The sequence below is a fragment of the Pongo pygmaeus genome, chromosome 3 (assembly GCF_028885625.2).
Source record: "Pongo pygmaeus isolate AG05252 chromosome 3, NHGRI_mPonPyg2-v2.0_pri, whole genome shotgun sequence".
Classification (NCBI taxonomy): Eukaryota; Metazoa; Chordata; class Mammalia; order Primates; family Hominidae; genus Pongo; species Pongo pygmaeus.
Genome location: NC_072376.2, coordinates 153,468,387 through 153,487,983, shown reverse-complemented (window position 1 = coordinate 153,487,983; position 19,597 = coordinate 153,468,387). Strand labels below are relative to the sequence as shown.

The following is a 19,597-nucleotide window of genomic DNA, read 5'->3' as shown; positions in this document are numbered from 1 at the left end:
TTTAAAAAGCTACCCATAGATGCCTTTTTTGGATACCAGACAACATACTTAATACTTCTTCGATACTGCTGAGAAGGAATTCAGTATGTAAATCTAAAGGACAACATAATGGCTTCATGTGGGAAATATAAGATTGCTAAATTTGAATTGCATTTAATATAGAATCCCTGAATCCCTGCCTACTATATGGCTCAGAAGTTATATTTACAAACAAAATTAAAATTATTAAAATTGATGCTAGTAATAAAATGTGCCCAGTCCAATAAGAGGTTGGTATATGAATCAAGAGATAATTTGTATTAAGCAACAACACCTATGATTAATTGAGAGACTTTCTTATGCTTGAGAGATTGTAGATGATTTTTATACACACTTATAACCTGCATTACATCCCTGTGAGGTAGCTATTACTGTCCTGATTTTAGGGATAATGGACCTAGATCTTACAGAAGGTAAGTAACTTGCCCAGTAATTAATAGAGCAGATTCAAGCCTAGGTCTCTCTAATGACCCCAAAGATTTCCACTTTGTTCCTAATACCATTTAAAACTATAAAGTACTGTGTGAATATTAGCACCATAAGACTTTTTGGAGAGAAATTTGGCAACGTGTGTTAAATTTAAATGTATATATACTTTGTCTCAGAAATTCAAATTCTGGGAACTTATCCTAAGGAAATAATCAGGCAAGTGTATAAAAACAGTAAAAATGGTGGGGCATGGTGGTTCACGCCTGTAATTCCAGCACTTTGGGTGCTGAGGCAGGAAGATCATTTGAGCTCAGGAGTCTGAAATCAGCCTGGGCAACATAGCAAGACCCCTATCTCTACTAAAAAAAAAAATTAATAGTTAGAAATGATGGTGTGCACCTGTAGTCCCAGCTACTTGGGAGGTTGCAGCAGGAGGATCATTTGAGCCCAGGAGGTAGAGCCTGTAATGAGCCATAATTGCACCACTGCTCTCCAGCCTGGGCTACAGAGCGAGGCCCTGCCTCAAAAAACAAACAAATGAACAAACAAACAAAAACCAGTAAAAACATGGCAGTATAGTATGGAAGTTGAGAACAGACTCTGGATTTAGAAGACCAAGGTTAAAATGCCAGCTTCTCTACTTCCCAACCAGTGAACTTGAGCAACTTACTTAATTTATCTATGCCTCATTTTCTTTTATCTCTAAAATTGTGATAATCATATTGCCTATGCCATAAGGTTGTTGGGGGATGAAATTAGCTAATATATTTAAAGTATTTAGAGTGATGTGCGGCACATAGTAAGTGCTCAATAAATAATTATTTCAAGGATTTTCAGTGCATTGTTGGGTTATGAAAGCATAATATTGGAAACAACCAAAATGTCTACCCATAAGAGGCTGATAAAATACCTTGCTATATATCTCCACAATGCAATACTCGGTAGGCATTGAAGGAAGAATGAATATCTATACTCACTGATATAAAGTGATGTTCATGTCCTATTGTTAAGTGAAAAAAAGCTGTAAAGCATCATGTTTAACATAATGTTATCATTATGTTAAATAGGAATGAAGGAAGGAAAAGATGGAGGGAGGGGAAAATATATAGAAACAAATGAAATATATGAAGAAAAAAGAAAATGAGCCAACTTTGGAATGATATAAAGATATCATTAATATAAATAATGGTTATCTCTAAATGCTGGGATTAAGAGGAACCTTTGTTATCTTTTCTTTATTCTTTTTGTTATTGCTTGAATTTTCTATAATAAAGATGTCTTTGAATGCAGAAAAAACTCAAAACAAGCAATAGAAGAACTATTAGAAAAATAGAAATGAAAGATTAAAATCATTGCATCCAAGTTTAATGTATTAATATTAAAAGAAAGCATGCACATAATCTCCAAGATGTTTCATCCTATTGCCTTATTTTATATATTAGAATCTTTACTTCTTTGCTATGAGCACAACCCATGTCTGTCTAAAATGTTTAGATTTGTAATAAAACATTGGAGGAAGATTTTTAAATGGAATATAAAATGCTTAAAAAATATGACTTTGATGCCGTGTTTAAAATACAATATGTTTCAGTGTGAAACAAATAGCTAGTAATTCAATTTATGGTTAAGAGCCTCCAGTACTATAATAGATTTATCTACATCATGTCTGCTATTTTCAAACAAGAAACCTGAGTACATACATCCAGAGTTGCCTTTCAGAGTACTCAGATTTAACAACAGAACTGTGATTGTTCAAAATATTTTCAAAATTTTGTGTTGGAAATGCTTATGGGCCCTGAGGCTACATCTTGTAAATGCTACGTTATTTTTTTTAAAATTATCCCAAGAGGGTAAACCATCAAAAGCTTTTTGCAGGAGTCTGTCATCTAATCTAGCACACTGTTCAATGAAGAGCAGGTCCACAAAGTTTATTGTCAGGAAGGCAAATTGGAATCAAGCTGAGTAATACTGTTCTGGAGAAATATGATGTAATTTTGAAGTAAGCTTATTGTTATATAACACTCAGGAAATGAAGAGTAGTTTTCAAAAGGACTAGTTCTTTGAAATAAGCCATTCATAGATGACTACTTTTAGACCAAAAACATCTTTAGATATATAATATTTTATGTAATCTTACATATCTAAAAGGTATTTAATTTTAAGGGTAAATTTTGGATTGTAATATTTCACATTGTGGCAAAGGGAAAAGAATGAAATGTTTCCTATATTCAAGTCAAATTTTTTAAGAACATGGATATTTTTAAATCTTTTAATAGAAAGTAAAAACACTAAAAATTATTAGTATGCAATAGCATTTCACACACAAATTAGATTTATATGTAGCAAAAGAAGTTGTATTAATAGAACTATGAGACATGCTTAGTTTCAGTAAAATATTTTTCTCATTTTTAGAGTAATGAAGATTATTTACATTCTGTTGTTAAAATGATTACAAAAAAGTAAGTACTGTCTGATATATTTTTAAATTAGCCATTCTTTCATTTTTCTATCTTATTTTTTCTGTCCAATTGTGTAATTATTTTCTTAGTGATCATATTCTTTTTAATGAGTATAACTGTGCAGAAATAACCTGTAGTCCTTTCTAAGCTGTGATGTAGTATGGCTTAATGGTTTTCCCCAATTTTGCTGGATATCTATCAATTAGAATTTATATTTTTCATGTTATACTGTTTATCCTGCATGATAACCATTGGTACCGAGAGAAGCCCATTGAGTTATTTTTAAAACATTCCTGTATCCTTTACTGTATGAAGTTACTTCACCACTTCTGCTTATAATCTCCTTCAGCTGTAAGCAGCCGAAGCACATACGGATTAACCAATATGAAGCTCTTTATCAAGCAAGATGCTGTGGAATGGACCCTGCCTTCCAAATCCTAAGTTCAAATGGGTGATACAACTTGAAAAAGAAACGAAAAGAAAAGAGAGAGAAGGAAGGAAGGAAGGAAAGAAAAAGGAGAAAGGAGAAAGGAAAGGAAAAGGAAGGCCAGGCATGGTGCCTCACACCTGTAAGGCCACTACTTTGAGAGGCCAAGTTGGGTGGATTGCTTGAGCCCAGAAGTTCGAGATCAGCCTGGGCAACATGGCCAAACCCCGTCTCTACTGAAAAAATAGCCCCCAAAATTAAGCCGAGCCTGGTGGTGTGCACCTGTAGTCCCAGCTACTAGGGAGGCTGAGGTGGAAGGATTGCCAGTGCCTGGGAGGTGGAGGCTTCAGTGAGCCAAGATCATGCCACTGCACTCCTGCCTGAGTGATAGAGTGAGACCCTGTCTCAAAAAAAAAAAAAAAAAAAAAAAAAATTATAAAATAAAGAAAGGAAGGAAGAGGCTAGCATTGTCCTAGTGGTAATGGGGAATAAATATGACAACATGTAGAGGAAGAAGTATTTAATTTAACTCTACCTGCAAATATCAAGACGGACTTTCCTGAGAAGGTAATAATTGAGCAGAGTCTGAAGGAATAAGTAGACATTCTTCAGGCAGATAGGGGGAAAATATCATGCCTGATAAATAGAATTGCTGAGGAAGGCAGAGAGACCAAAGAAGGAGCATGCTAGACTTTTGAACATGTAAGTCTATTTTGGAAATGGGTATTTGGAGTTAAGGCAGAAGGACTGGTGGGAGATAAGGCAGGTGCTGTTGACATCACGAAGGGCCTATGCACCATGCTAAGAAATATGCACTCTGTGCTGTAGACCAGGGCTGCAAATGTGGCCTTCAGCCTGAATCTGGCTGACAGGCCGTGTTTTGTTTAGCCAGTAAAGTGTTTTGCTTTGTTTTATTTTTCCTCACCAAATAGCTCTAGTGGCTGAGGCAGTTAGTTGTTCTAGTCAAAACGATTCCAGCTAATAAGTGTAGAATGAATGGAATTGGAGAATCACCGTTTTGAAGCGCGTCATTAAGTGAGAGGGTTGGGGGAACTTTACGAGGAAGATATGCCTGTCAGTGTCCGCACAGGAAAACTCCTGGTCGTTCAAATAGAGGAAACAGGCAATTTCACACAAACAATTGGTCAAACCAAGTTTCAGAGGACTGAGAGCACAGAAGGGAGAAGAAAGAGCACAGAGCAGCGGGAAGGAGAGGGCATTAAACCCGGTGATCAGAGGCTCTGGAGATCGGCCTCCTCAGCAACTGGAACCTCCGCCACCGCGGGAGCCGAAAGAGGAGGAGCATCCTTGGCTTCTGCTGCCTTCCAGTCTCTTGTCACTTACTGCTTCCCGCAGGCAGAGGCCAACCGGTACCCCGCTAGCAAGGGCGCCCCGCAGGACAGGATGCACTGCAGAGCAGAGGGGTGCGATGTGCAGTGTGAGCTGCGAGCAGCCAGGGTCCAGGGACCCCACCCTCACCTCCAGCAGCTCGGGGTCGCTGAAAGTCTGGCGATGAAAATGATGCCAAGAAAGAACTATAGAGAGTTATTCCCCCGACTTAAACAAAACAACAAAACAAAAAAACCCTGAATGCAATCAAGCCTTAGGAGCTGAATTCCAGTTTACAGGATACACAGCAAATGAAGCCATCTGGAGCAAAACAATCAAGATGTGGGACCTTCTGTAGAAAACTGATCCAGATTCTTTAAAAAGTGGAATGGGAATGGGGGAAGAAAGAAAAATGAAGGTTACCGGTCTAGATAATAAATTTTAAAAAGAAATAGGGATAATCAATTACAATGAGCGACCTTATTTGGGTACTTGTTTGAGCGCCTACTCCGCCAAAATAGGCACTTTTTAGATGACTGGGGACATTTGAAAATTGATTAAGTATTATGTGATGTTAAATAATCATTTATAGTTTTGCAAAGTGTGAATAATACCATTGTGGTTATCTAAATAAATGTCCTTTTTAATATTCACACTGAAGAATGCAAGGACGAAATGATATCCAGCATTTGTTTTAAAATACTTAAGCAAAAAAGGGGCAGCTGCATAGATGAAACAAACGTGGCAGAAAGTAAATGCTTATTGAAGGAAACTGATTTGGGGTTCATTATATTTCTATTTTTGTGGATGTTTGGTAATTTTTATAATACATATTTAAAGAAATGAATGTAGACTATTATCAGCAAGTTCAACTGATAGGAAGAAAAGTCAAAACACCTGTCTTGAGGGAGACAAATACTGTTTGGGAGGTTTTGAGGTGGAAGCACCTGGAGTTTTTACTTGTGCTGTAGTAGAGAGAGGAGAGGCTGATGAAGCAAGGCAGGAGGGAACTGGAGACTCAGGTGGAGGGAGCTTTAGACAGGACTGAGACCAAAGCGGAGGTGAGAGCAGGTGAAAGAGTAGAAAAATTAATTTGTTGGGGGAAAGACAGTGTAATCACCTTAAAAATCCTCTTTTAAAGATTTCTCTTTTCTCTGTGAAGGAGGTAAGCCCCTGTGTTGGGAAGGAGGGATTCATTGGCAGTGAAGGAACTTAGGATAGTGACGGCTTGAAATAGGTGATTTATGTGAAGGGAGAGGGATTAAATAAAGATTAAACAAAACACCATATACATCTAGTTTTTCCCCTAAAAGACTCCCCAGGAAAAAAGTTACCTTACACTTGAACCCTTAAAAAATCTTCTCATACTCAAAGATGCCTTCTCAGTTGCTTTATTCTGAACAATAAACTACTGTTTAGAGAAGAGAAGACACATTATCCTGAAGTGGCCTCAATCTATGCTAGTTTGGTATTCTTATAGGAGACTCCTGACAGAATCAATTAAAAAGAAGGCAAAGGTGTAAAATGATTCCTGGAGATATGACCACATCATTGTAAGCCTTTTGAAGATCACTTAAAAAAATTAGCGTATGTGGTTACTTTTAAAGATCTCCAATGAAAACATTACCTAATGTATGAGAATACTTCTGATTTGCTACAAAATTTTCAGAGACAATGTCACTGGTTTTAGAAATTGCTGTATTGTAGTTAGAACTGAAAATCAAGGATACTGGAAAACTATGTCAGGTGATTCAAAAAGTGATTCTAGTGGTGATAATTATATTGATAATACCAATGCAGGATAAAGAGTTGGAATAAAATTATTTTTTGTGAAAGTAGAATAAGGCAATAATTTGAAATTAACATGTTAGTGAATATTAAATTTAAAACATTATCAAAGGTAATATAGACATATAACTTTTAAATTTACATGTCTAAACTTTTGCCAATTTAATTTAGCTAAAAACCCTTTTCCTAGGTTTTCTCATTAGGGTAATGAGAGATTGTTCCATATTTGGATTAGTCCTAAATTGAAACTATATAATTTTTAAAGGACTCATCTATGTTTGTATATAACCTCATATGAAACTGTATATAAGTATGCACTTTGCATAAACCTATAGAGTTGTAAGATTTCCACTCTTGTGTGACTATAAGGTAAAATCACTCATTTTTAATGGCAACAACCTAGAGTTATATTATTTTCTCCAGTCATCGGAAACTAGCAATTCCCATATAATGAAGTCAAGGGCTTTTGATGCTGTATATAAATAACCTAACAAGCTATAAAAGTTTTAGAGAGTCCTAGAAAGGTGTCAACACACAAAATTTCAAGTATCTTGCTTAAAACAGATTGAATAAAACCAAGACTGGAATCTTTCTCTCCATCATGACTGGGAAATTATATCATCAAAGTAGAAATTGTAACTTTTAGTGCTTTTTGGACTTTGGATGGAATTTTCTAGAGTATAACATTTGTGTATCTCTGTAATCTAAACTTTTTGATGATTGTGTATGCTGCAACTTGATGTTATTTCCCTTTACCTCTACTAAATTGCTGCACAAGATCTTGTAGTTTAAAGTTACACAAATTCATTTAAAAATTTAGATATTATGTTACTAACTTTTACCGCAAACAACCAAACTCTCCATTCTTTTTTTTTCCACGCCGTATTTTCTATTCCCCAAGGAACATATTAGAATTCGTTTTTTAAAAATCTTTTCATTTAACATATCATAAAATCAGAGGGCAGCCAGTAAGACTTTCATCCCCTTCACTCCTCCACTTACGCTCCCACCAAAATAAATGACCAAAAACCTTTCCACTAATGTACAGAGCCTGGGAAGAATTCCAGCATGTATTTTGAACCGTTCTTTCCCCCCAAGTTTTTAAATTACTATTCCAGTTTTATAGATGAGGAAATTAAAGATCAGAAAAAATAAATTACTTGCTTGAAGTTAGGAAGTAAAAGAAGCAAAATTGGCACAGAGACTTTTCTAGGTCCAAAACCCATATTCTCTCTAGCACAATATGCTACTCCAACCCCGTTTTCATGATACATACCCATTATAAAACATGAGCTTTCTTCCATGTGTGTTTGTGTGTGTTTATATATACTCAGGCAATCCTTGATTTGCAAGATAGCATGGGGCCATAAAAATGATTGTGCAAGTTGAAACCTTGCAAGCCAATATTAACGAACAATGGGAAAAAAATCACAATTGTTCCGTGACCTTTAAACGTGTGTTAAAACATTACTCTCTGTCAACTATAAATACATAGAAAAATGAAAAATATTGTTAAGCTAATTTATTACACTGTAATTTAAAACATTAAAATTATTGAGTATTAACGATTTGATTTCTTTTAAAAATTTTATCAAGAGTAATTTAAATGGTCCTTGCCTTTTTGTTATCACAGAACTTAAAATACTGAGCAAATGTCTTTTCTATGCTTCAGCAAATTGTTATACTCCTTTCTAAGTTTGGATCAGTTCCAGCATTTTATCATTTGTGTTTTCAATGTCGTGAAATATCTCTGAGAGTTCCTTTAATGTGAAGTTTTTCAGCAGCATCATTTCCTATGTGGCATAATTTCACCACAATCATTTTTCTTATTTGTCGGTTAAGTTCACCTTCACTAAGTTCCCTTTGTTGCATCTCTAGAGTCTCTCAAACAGAGGAGGTGTCAACATTCCCATGATCAGCTCTTTTACAGCACATCCAAATTCACTACCAGCATTCACTTTCTGCAGTTTCATCTGTCAGCCAGTTTCCTCTTTGGATTACCTACTTTTGTTAAATATCATGTAGGCTTATCACTGGGAGGCAAGGCAAGACAACCACATGTTTTGCTGTCAACAGGTAAACTAAATAGCAGATGTACAGTGACCAGTCACCAAAAGACTTTGAAAGAAGTGATGCAATTAGTCACTAATGATGATGTTGTGCATCTGCTATTTATATAGTGATTTGTGCACTGAAGAGCTAGCAGTGAAGTTTGTACTTTACACAATTGTTCACAATATATCATGACTACAGTGTTGTTGTGGGAGACTGGTGTTATTTAACTAAAACACAGTAACTGAAATTTATACATTCAGAATTGTACAAAGCAAGGAGATTTTGCCCATGATGGAGATTATGCATATAAAACTGTAAGCTTTTAAATTTTTTATGTGGTACAAAATAAACATTTCCTTGAACCTTTAACATGTTAATAAATAATATAATGCCTAAATTCCAATCTCATTTAAAATCATATTATCTCTAAAGGGAGACCATTTAAAATTTTCTACTTGGTTTCCCATCCTTTACCTTGATGGTACAAGATTTATATTGGAATTTTTGTGAATCATATTTTATGTAGTTTAGTGATGACCTTGTTGGTCTGTCAACATTAATGTTTAAAAATAAAGATGCTAAAGAGTATACATAGTCCTCCAATGAGTTGTGGACAAGAGTCTGACTAAATCCTTGCTTGCTGTGGTAATCTAGTTTCAGGAGCCACATTGCTATTCAGTAGGACTCTTATTAAATTCAAAATTATGCATTTAAAAATTATCGAATGTTATTGCTTTGTCGCAGTCACTGTGTTCTCATAATCCATGAGTTTCATTGTTACAAATGTCAGAGTACACATCTGGCTATAAACTTTAAAAATGCCAAAGTACCTGTAATTTTTATAAGAAGAAACTAATTTTATGTTGTGTATTTTAATATGTCTGTTATTAATTTATAAAAAAACATGCTTTGGCTAGTTTTATGATGCTGGTTTCATGTATCAACATGTGAAATAATTCAAATCAAACATTATGTGGCCATGCATAAGAAAATTATGTTTAAGTATTTATGTTATTCTGGAAAATTAAGTATTCAATTATAAGTCTGCATTTACTTCTATTTATAGATTCAAAAGGCAAGTGAGGTCTGGATCCTTAGAGGTCATTTCAATACCTGCCTTTTTATACTCAAGCATGTTAAATGCCAAGCACTTAGCTGAGGCCTCACAAAAATTAGCCAGGTATGTCATATTAGAAAATAGTATCCTTAAATAACTAACTTCATCTGATAAAGTCTTGGAATCAGCTCATATTAGAAACTATTTCAGACACAGTGGTGTTCTGGAGCTGGCTCCTACTGGCTTGCAAGACCCAACTATGTGCATCACTTCCCAACTCTGTGTTCAATAACATCGAGTTGATAGCATTAGCCACCGTAGGAGTATTTATACCATAGAAATGGGCAAAAGCTACAAAGCAGGATGTCCATCCCTCCACCCCCAAGTCAGTTGTTAAATATTTACCAGCACACCACTGATGGTCTATGTTCACGTTTACAGACAATAATTAGCAAAGGCATAATGAGGAGGGGGAGAGCCTGGGATTATAAGTCATTACAGCTGGATTCTAGTCCCAGCTGTTCTGTTTGCTGGTCATTGTAGGCAGATAATTTCACCTTTTTTTCCTTAGCTTTCCTAACTTTCTAGTGTGTATAGTGACACCTACATTGCATAATTGGAAGAGTCATTATGAGAATAAAATATATTTATGAAAGAATCTTAAAAAATTAAAAGCTCTATACACATACAAAGGATTATAATTTGGGGTATTAGTGTGGTAGGTATTATGGGAAATGTAATAATTTGGTCCCTCAAAACTTAATAAAGAAAAAGACATGCCAGAAATCAGAAAAAGGTCTTATCCCGGGATACCGATTAGCCTTCTTTTATTTTAAAATTATAAATAGTGTGTCAGAATCTAGGAATCTTTTAAGCATTTTGTTTTGCTTTTAATTAGTGGTCCACATTATGCCCAGTTTTTAGAGTCACAAAGCTGGGAGTCATCCTGGATCTTTGTTTTTCCTTCAGCCTTTTATATCTCTGTCGTTGTTTCTCTTTTAAAATCTCTCTACACATTGTCCCTCTCATCCTCCTTCCATTGGCTTGGATTTAGTTCAGGCCTTCACCATTACAGAGTCCCTAATCCTAGCCTAACCTAGCCTCTCTTACAATTCATTCTTCATGCTGTACCCAGAAGAATATTTTCTCATATGAGATCAAGTCCAAAGTTTCCCACATATCATAAAATATCCTTCATGATCTGGTCTCTGCCAACCTTGCAATCATTAACTTCTTTCTGTCAGCTCTCTGTGCCCTAAAACTAAGTGGCATGCTCTTCCACCCTTTCCACAATTTTGAAAACTTACTGTAAGATAGCCAACATTGTTGATATCTTCACATAGCACTTATCTAATTGTTGTAATTTTATATTTTTTTTTCATGTGAGGTTGTGAGACACAGAAGGGCAAGAATGACCTTGGGTACTACTTTTTTTATATTCAGGACCTGGTCTGGTATCTAGCTTAGTATGAGAATAAAGTTTCTTTGGATGAGTTTATATCCAGGCAACCATATAAGCAGGGATAAGCTCTTGCCCCAGACTACAAGCCTCCCCACCGAGAAAGCAAGCAGGGCTCTCAGGCCTCACCCCTCCCTGCCTGCCCACACCTTCGCACCTTTGGCAGTGGCTTCTGTGCTCATATCTGCATTTCCCATTCACCCTGCCCCCAGATTATGCTCAAGAAAATTTGTGCTCAGTCAAAATTATTACAAAGTTCAGCTAGGAGTTTCCTTCACTCTGTGACCCCTCCCCAGTTCCACTGGCTGCCTTCCCTTCCCCAAAGAACTCTGTGAGATAAGGCCAGGAATGACGTCCCTGGGCTGGAGCTGGGGACCGGCAGTGCCTACAGGGCTCTTCCCACTGCTGCTTCTACTTTTATATTTCTCTTGGCTCCCTAAATCCATTTCAGCTCTAGGTAAGGTTAAATCCTTCTCTTGTGATCTGGATTTTCAGGTTCCTCAGTGGGGATGTGTGTATGGAGGCCAACATTTCCCCCCTTACACTTTGGGAACTCGCAGTTTTTCAGCCATCTCACAGAGTTTGCAGTGGCAAGCAAGTTCTTTCAAAGGGTTTGTGAATTCTTTAGGTTTTCCTGGTATGTTGCTGCAGTGTTTCTTGAAGCAAACATTCACAATGTGAGTCTGCAGGCACTGTTCTGCCTGGCCAAGCAGGAGCTGCACATTAGTCCTGTCTCCTATCCGCCATTTTTTTTCTATAATTCTCTCCTTAATTCTTTTCAGTTATCATTCAAAATTTTTGACTCCCTAGAGTTCAAATTGCCCCAAATTTGGCCACAATCTATCAGCTGGAGAGTAGTAATTCATACAATTACTCGATTCCCTAGGATTGGGAGAGTTGGGGCAATGTGTGCTCACATATTTCATCAGAGGCCGAGCATAAAGTCAGCTTGTGAAGGGAGTTAACATTGGGTTTCTTCAAGAGGAACATGAAGAGTTCCAGAGGCTTGTGGAGACTACTTTCAAAATAAAAACAAAAAAAGCAACCTTTCCCTTCCAAGTAAACCAAGGGGTAAGACTTAGGGGAAACGGTTTAAAGACCCGTAAAAAGAAATATTAATACTCTGTAGCAGATAGTTAACCCTAAGAATTGGGGAGAAAACTCTTGGATGATAGAATCAATAAAGAAAGCTGTTACGAGAGACATTGAAAAAAGAATAAAGTTTCTTTATACTTTCATTTGAACAAGAGCTAAAATCAGAAAGAATATTAACACTATTATCTAGATCAAAACTTATCTAGATGGAAATGTGAAACAAATGGGTTGTGCTTATCCTGGTTTAGCAATGGTAGACACTGTTCATTGAGTAAAGATGGAAAGTTTTTTAGTATAAGCATATTCAATTTTACTTAATTGAAATTAATTAAGTAAAATTAGTTACTTAATTGTAGCTAGTACTCTGTTAGTAAACTGCCAAAGAGTTTTTTAATTACTAAAGTATGCTTATAAATAAAAATTAATAATGACAAATATTAACAGATCTTATTGATTACCTTTAGTTGGCGAATCAAACAAGTATTGGATTTTTGCATTTTGATGCTGTATGCCCAACCCAAGGCCAAGTATTATTTACAGGTCAGAAATTGGGGTGGGTGTGTGTGTGTATACACACACACACACACACACACACACACATATATATACACCAATTATATCTGTAGATAGGTATAATTTAAATTGAAAGTGTTACTTTCTCCCTCCTTCCTGTAATTTCTTCTTCCTCATTATGTTCCTCCACCTTACTTTATATTCAGAAAATAGAAAATAACTCACTGTATTAAAATGCCAAAGGAAGTTTAAAATTGATTATATATGAATATTCTTACTAGGTTCACTGTTACAGAGAAAATTATAGTTACCTGAAGCAAACTGAAAAGAAAATCTCAAAAAAGCGAAATTGTAGTGCCTATATTTATTTCTTGGCTTACAATTTTATTAGATTAAGCAAATGCATTTTGAGCATTTGTCAGACATTGTACACACTTATCATTGCTACCCTAAATTTACTCATAATACTTTATGAGTAACACAGTTCTCAGTGCCTTACTGTATTTGTAAAAGTAAATAAATTATATATAGTTTGTACCCTATAAATCCCTCCACATTGTTAAATAATAATGTTGTGTTTCTAAATAGTAAGTATGGACCACACTACATAGACAATGTGCTCTTATTCGAAGAATTTGCAGAAGAGAGTTGTAGACTAGAGAGAAAGTTAGAGAAAGGCCTAAAGCAAGGTCTTCTCTTTTATTGGAAGAAAAAAGGTCCCTTTTGATTCCTAGTTAGTGGCAATGTCATGAAAACACAAGATCCAGCCAATGTACTCTTCCCAGTTTGAAACACTACAGTTCTATTTTGTATCCTCACAGTGTGCCTGAGGACTGCCACATTTTTCTTAATTACTTATGAGGCCCTCTTAGTCTACAGATTATGCATAATATATACTAAATAGAAAAGAAAACTCAGTTCCATTGCCCTCTCTCTCTTATGGAGAATATTTTTAGGCTTATAACATTATTCTAACCAGCTAGTTGTGGAGTTGTGGATGAGAGTGCTGGTTGCTTTTTGTCTTCTCTTTGCTGGGAACTGTCTGGAGATAGAATGTGGCACCCTTCATCACAAGCATAAAGCTACTTAGTCTTAGCTATGATCTGAATGTTTGCATCTCTCCCAAAGCCTCCCAAAGTTTTGTTTTTGTTTTTTTGTTTGTTTTGTTTTGTTTTTGAGACAATGTCTTGCTCTATCGCCCAGGTTGGAGTGCAGTGGCACAATCGCGGCTCACTGAAGCCTCAAGTAGCTGGGACTACAGGTGCACACCACAACACCCGACTAATTTTTTGTAGTTTTTATATAGGCAGGGTTTAGCCATGTTGCCCAGGCTGGTCTCAAACTCCTGGGCTCAAGCAATCTGCCTGCCTCATCCTCCCAAAGTGCTTGGACTATAGGCGTGAGCCACGGCTCCTGGCCTCCCTCCCAAAATTAATATGTTAAAATTCTCACCCCCAAGGTGATAGTATTTGGAGGTGGAGCCTGTGGGAGGCAATTAGATTATGCAGGCAGAGCCTCATAAATGGGATTCGTGCCCTTATAAAAGAGACCTCAGAGAGCTAGCTAGCCCCTTTTATTGTGAGGACACAGTGGAAGCCATCATCTATGAGGAATAGGCCTTCAGCAGACATAAGCCTGCTAGCACCTTGTTCTTGGCCTTCCCAGGATCCAGGACTATGAAATATAAATGTTTGTTGTTTATAAACTACCCATCCTATGGTATTTTGTTAAAACCGCTCAAATGGACTAAGGCAGTCTTAAACTAGAAACTGAAGTATTTGTGAGGATGAAAGTGGATTCAGATAAAGAGACTCTTTCAAAGAGGGATTTAGATGGAATGTTTAGTATTTAGGAAAGAAACAGATAATCTCTTGTCTGGTTAATCTCAGAATCAAACATGGAGCAGGGTGTGGTGTCTCATACCTGTAATCTTGGCACTTTGGGAGGCCAAGGCAGGAGGCTCACTTGAGCCCAGGAGTTGGGAGACCAAGGCAGGAGGATCGCTTGAGCCCAGGAATTCAAAACCAGCCTGGGCAGCATGGTAAAACCCTATCTCTACAAATAGTGTAAAAATTAGCCAGACATGGTGGCATGTGCCTGCAGTCACGCCACTGAACTCCAGCCTGGGTAACAGAGTGAGACCCTGTCTCAAAAAAATAAATAAATAAATAAATAAATAAATAAATAAATAAAGGGAAATCAACTATCTGTAAATACCTTCAATTAATTGAAACTGAAATAAAATTATTATTTTATAAAAATATTTTCTTCAGTATATTCTGTTGTATTTTTATTTTCAAGCTAATATAGCTTACTCAATGGAAGCGTCAAAGGTACTAATGTCTTTTTGGGTTTTTTTTTCAGCTAGAAGATGATATCATAGCTAAAGAGATGTACTTTACAAAAATAACAGATTTTGTAGGTAATATCAGTTCAAATAATTGGTTTTTTATTGAGTTTTCAATGCTTGGATTCATAGGTAAGCAATAGATCTACTTTGTTGGATCAAGTTTTTTAGCACACAATAATTTAAAACATTTTAAACAGTTTATCAGTTTAAAATGGCATGATTTTTATAAAGACTCTATTATCTTAACAGTATAATCAGATACAAGTACCTAAATTCCAGATAATGTATTTTCTTAAACCAAACTTTTTTCTAGAGAGATCAAATTGACATTTAGAACATATGTCATAGAAACATAAAAGAGTTACTATTTATTAAATGCTTGCTGTGAGTCTGGCACACATGTTAGCTGAGTAGCTAAGATGTGCTTTTCTCTGCTTTACAAGAATACTGAAACTCAGATAATTAAAATTGTAGAGAAAGGGATTTTAACTCAGTCACTGCAATTTCCAGTATGCTAAAGCTGACAGTTTTAAAAAATATAAAAACATAATAGAAATTATACCCACCACAGAAAATTTCCAAATACTGTACCCATAGTGAGATTTTTTTTTACTATCCTTCCATAGATTTTCCTTTTAAATCCTTCAATTTTTCTTTCTTCATTTCCATGCTTTTTTCTTTCCTTTGAACCTCAAGTATTACCATACTGCTTATTTTATGGTGCATGACATTATTGATTCATACAGGAGCTCTTCCTTATTTATTCTTTCCTTTTATTCCCAATCCCTACACCCTCTTCCTGCCACTCTTCAATATATTGTTCACTCTAATATGTTCAAAATACACTTATAAATATACAATATCCATGTAAAATATTTGGTGCTTTTCATGTTTGTATATTCCTATTCCTTACATTTTTGTCCTCAAAACTTGATTTCTAAATTATCAGCATGTTGTTTTATGTTCATTTAGTTTATTGGTTTTTTACTGTTACATAAGTGCTGCATAATGATGGTCACTGAAATTTATGCATTCAGAATTGTGCAAAGTGAGGGCTACCTGTTTTGCACATAGAGATCATGCATATAAAACTGTAACCTGCTTTTAATTTTTTTACGTCAACAATCCCATGATCAGCTGTCTTATAGTCACATCCAAATTCACTTCCCGCATTCACTTTCTGTGCTTTCGCCTGTCATCCAGTTCTTTCTTTTGATTACCTACTTTTGTTAAATGTCATGTGGATTTATCATCAGAAGGCAAGGCAAGGCAACCACACGTTTTGCTGTCCACAAGTGAACTAAATACTGGATGCACAGTGACCCATCACCAAAAGACTGAAAGAAGTGATGACTTATCACTTATCACTCACATTTGGCTTATCTATTTCCCGAGTGGCAGACCTTAATTGCTTCCAATTTTCTGCTACCGTGAAAAAATGAAGTGACATATATGTCACCTGGAGTGGACCGCTGAGGATTCACATAGCTCTAAGTACTGCCAATTGCTTTACAGATTGGCTATATGGTTTACGCTCTCATAAGCAGTGCATAAAAGTTCGTGCTTCCCCATACGCTTGACAACACTTGGTTTTATCTATTATTATATGTATATATTTGCCATTCTCAGTATAAAGCATTTCTGGGATTGCTAGTGAGGTCCATCTGTTTTTCATATACTCATTCGATGACTTCTGTTTTTCATGTTTTCTGTAAAATTTTAAGGGCCCAAAGGTTTTTCCTCAGCCTTGGTTAAAATAAGAAAGAAAACTATTGTTAACAGTAATACCCAAAGTAAAGCATGGAGACAAAATAATCTTGCTGATGGATTAGTCTGAGAATTTAAAATTCTCAAAAAAATTTATCTTTCTCAGCAAAGTCAAGTAAGAGACACATAGAGAATACTTACATTCTGATCACAAGAGCACATTGAACAAGGAGCACTATTTATGGGATGCCAAATCTTATTCAAGCTTAAACTTACAAAAGTTTTTCTTTTAGTTATCATAATAGCAATTCGGTTATTCATTATTTGCTAAAAATATGAGCTTGCCAACTAGAATTTTACAGCATGGTGACAGCAGGTGAGGAATTGAATCAGCTATTTTATACATCATTAAATCACTTGCTTTGGTTACTACATAAATAGGTGCAAAAAATTAAAATACAATTATACATTTTATTAAGTGACCCATATAAACTTAAGTTCTAGTGAAGAATGAAGCATGCTTACATCCTACTTTCATATTTATCAAATCATTAGATGTATTTTACATTATTTACTTTGAAGTGAATGTGTACCTGAATCTTATCCCTTCAACTTCATTTTAGAATTAAAGATGCAGTATATTAGAAAAAAATTATTAGACCTAATGGAATAATATTTGAAAATATAGTAAATCTTTAAGAATAACAAATATTAAAGAAAAATAACATCCTGTTAAAATAATGCTCAAATATTGAAATAAGAGAGTACTTTAATAAAATTAAGTACTAAAAACGAAAAATGTAGTAGATTGATAAAGTGCTACAAAAATCAGGTAAAAAATACAGTTTGTACAAAATTAAGTAAAAGATTACAGTGACTATATATTTCATTCTATTCACTTATCTTTCACTTGATTTAGACAATCATTCCTCATTAGTTATCACAATTGATTTCCTGAGAGTATTGACTATTCTACACCTGCTTATATTCTCCTTCAGATGTGGTAATCCTTAATACTTAAGCAGATATAGTGTTTAATTTTATCATTGTCCAACTTCAGCAGTGCTTTAATCTTTATTTCTAAGGAATGGGACATATTTAAATTTTAATAACTTTTGCTTTTTCCCATGTTAAAGGAATGAACAAGTACATATGAATTATTTGCATCTAATTATATTTTTTTTCCATAGGAAAGCTGTTTAGATCTGAGGACTTAACTCAGTTTGTACGGTTTTTTTTAATGTTCTACAAAGAGAAACCCGTAGACTGGCTCTTGAATGACATTTTTCAGGTAAAGGTGTGTGACACAGGAGAAGATCTTGTGAGTATTTACTTTGTGAATACCAAATATTTTAGGAAAAATATTATCTATCTAATGTAATTACCTAAAATTTGTTTACCAAACCAAATCTGATAAATGCATCAATTTTTAAAATTTCTAATATCCCAAATTTTGATCTTTCTACCTATTAAATGAAGTAATGAGAGACCCCTAAAATGCAGTGAAAAGTAGAAACAGAGGGACAAAACAGAGTGAACAAATAGAAAAAAAATGATAGACGTAAATTCAAACATGCCAATACTTACATTAAATATAAATGATTAAAATACACTATTAAGAGTTCATCAGAGTAGATTTTTCAAATGATGCAACTACTGAAGTCAATACTCAGTTCAAATATAGATACGTTAAAACTTGTGGATGAAAAAATATATACCATAAAAACACAAATCAAAGGAGATTTGCAGTAGTAGCTATTTATTTATTTATTGAGACTCATTCTGAAGCCCAGGCTGGACTGCAGTGGCACAATCACAGCTCACTGCAGCCTCAACCTCCCTGGGCTCAGGTGATCCTCCCACCTCAGCCTCCTCAGTAACTGGGACTATAGGTGCATGCCACCATGCCCAGCTAATTTTTGTATTTTATGCAGAGACAGGTTTTTGCCATGTTGCCCAGGCTGGTCTCAAGCTCCTAGGCTCAAGCCATCAGCCCACCTTGCCCTCCAAAAGTGTTGGGATTACAGGCGTAAGCCATATGCCCAGCTTGTAGTAGTTATATTAATATCAGAACAGACTTAAAAGCAAAGAAAAAAACAGTCTAGGGATCAAGAAAGATATTATATATAATAAAAGGGTTAATTTACCAAGAAGACAACAGAGTCTTGAAATACATGAAGCAAAAACTGACAGAACTAAAAGAAAAAATAGACCGAACTACAATTACAGTTGGAGATTTCAGCTGTCCTGACTCTCAGTAATCAACAGAACTGATAGGCAGAAAACCAGCAAGGAGACAAAAGAACTGAACAACACCATCAGCCAACTGGATTTAATTGACATTTAAAAACCACTACATCCAATAACAGTAGAAAATACATTCTCAAAAAACAGATACGACATTCACCAAAATAGCCACATCTTGGATCGTAAAACAAAGCTAAACAAATTTAAATTGAAATGACTTTTAAATGTATGTTCTTGTACCACAATAGAATCAAATTAGAAATCAACAACATAAAGATAACTGAAAAATCTCAAGCACTTGGTAATTAAACAACACACTTCTCAATAAAGGAAGAAGTTTCAAAGGAAATTGGACAACTCTTTGAAATGAATGAAAATACAGTGTTTCAATACTTCTGGAATGCAGCTAAAACACTGCTTAGAGAGAAAGCTTATAGGCTTAAATCTATATCTTAGAAGAGAAGAAAGATCTCATATTCATAATCTCAACTTCTACGTTAACAAACTAGAAAAAGAAGGGCAAAATAAAAGGCAAAGGAAGAGAGGGAAGAAAATAATAACAATAAAAGAAAACAGCAAAATTAAAAGCATAAAAATAATAGAGAAAACCAATAAAACCAAAAGGTAATTTTTTAAAAAGAGC

At 35.2% G+C, this 19,597-nt stretch overlaps 1 protein-coding gene across 7 annotated transcripts in view; it reads left to right on the top strand.

Moving 5' to 3' along the window:
* Window positions 1-19,597, top strand: part of MGAT4D (MGAT4 family member D) — a 56,230-nt gene that overhangs the window by 23,439 nt on the left and 13,194 nt on the right. For 2 of the 7 annotated variants that reach the window (XM_054484323.2, XM_054484318.2), the window contains exons 5-9: window positions 2,881-2,927; window positions 9,593-9,706; window positions 12,602-12,677; window positions 15,015-15,129; window positions 17,898-18,028. In XM_054484323.2, coding sequence (XP_054340298.1) covers window positions 2,881-2,927; window positions 9,593-9,706; window positions 12,602-12,677; window positions 15,015-15,129; window positions 17,898-18,028 — 483 coding nt within the window. The remainder of the gene's footprint in view (window positions 1-2,880; window positions 2,928-9,592; window positions 9,707-12,601; window positions 12,678-15,014; window positions 15,130-17,897; window positions 18,029-19,597) is intronic. The other 5 variants (XM_054484324.2, XM_054484320.2, XM_054484322.2 and 2 more) reach the window with 4 other exon arrangements.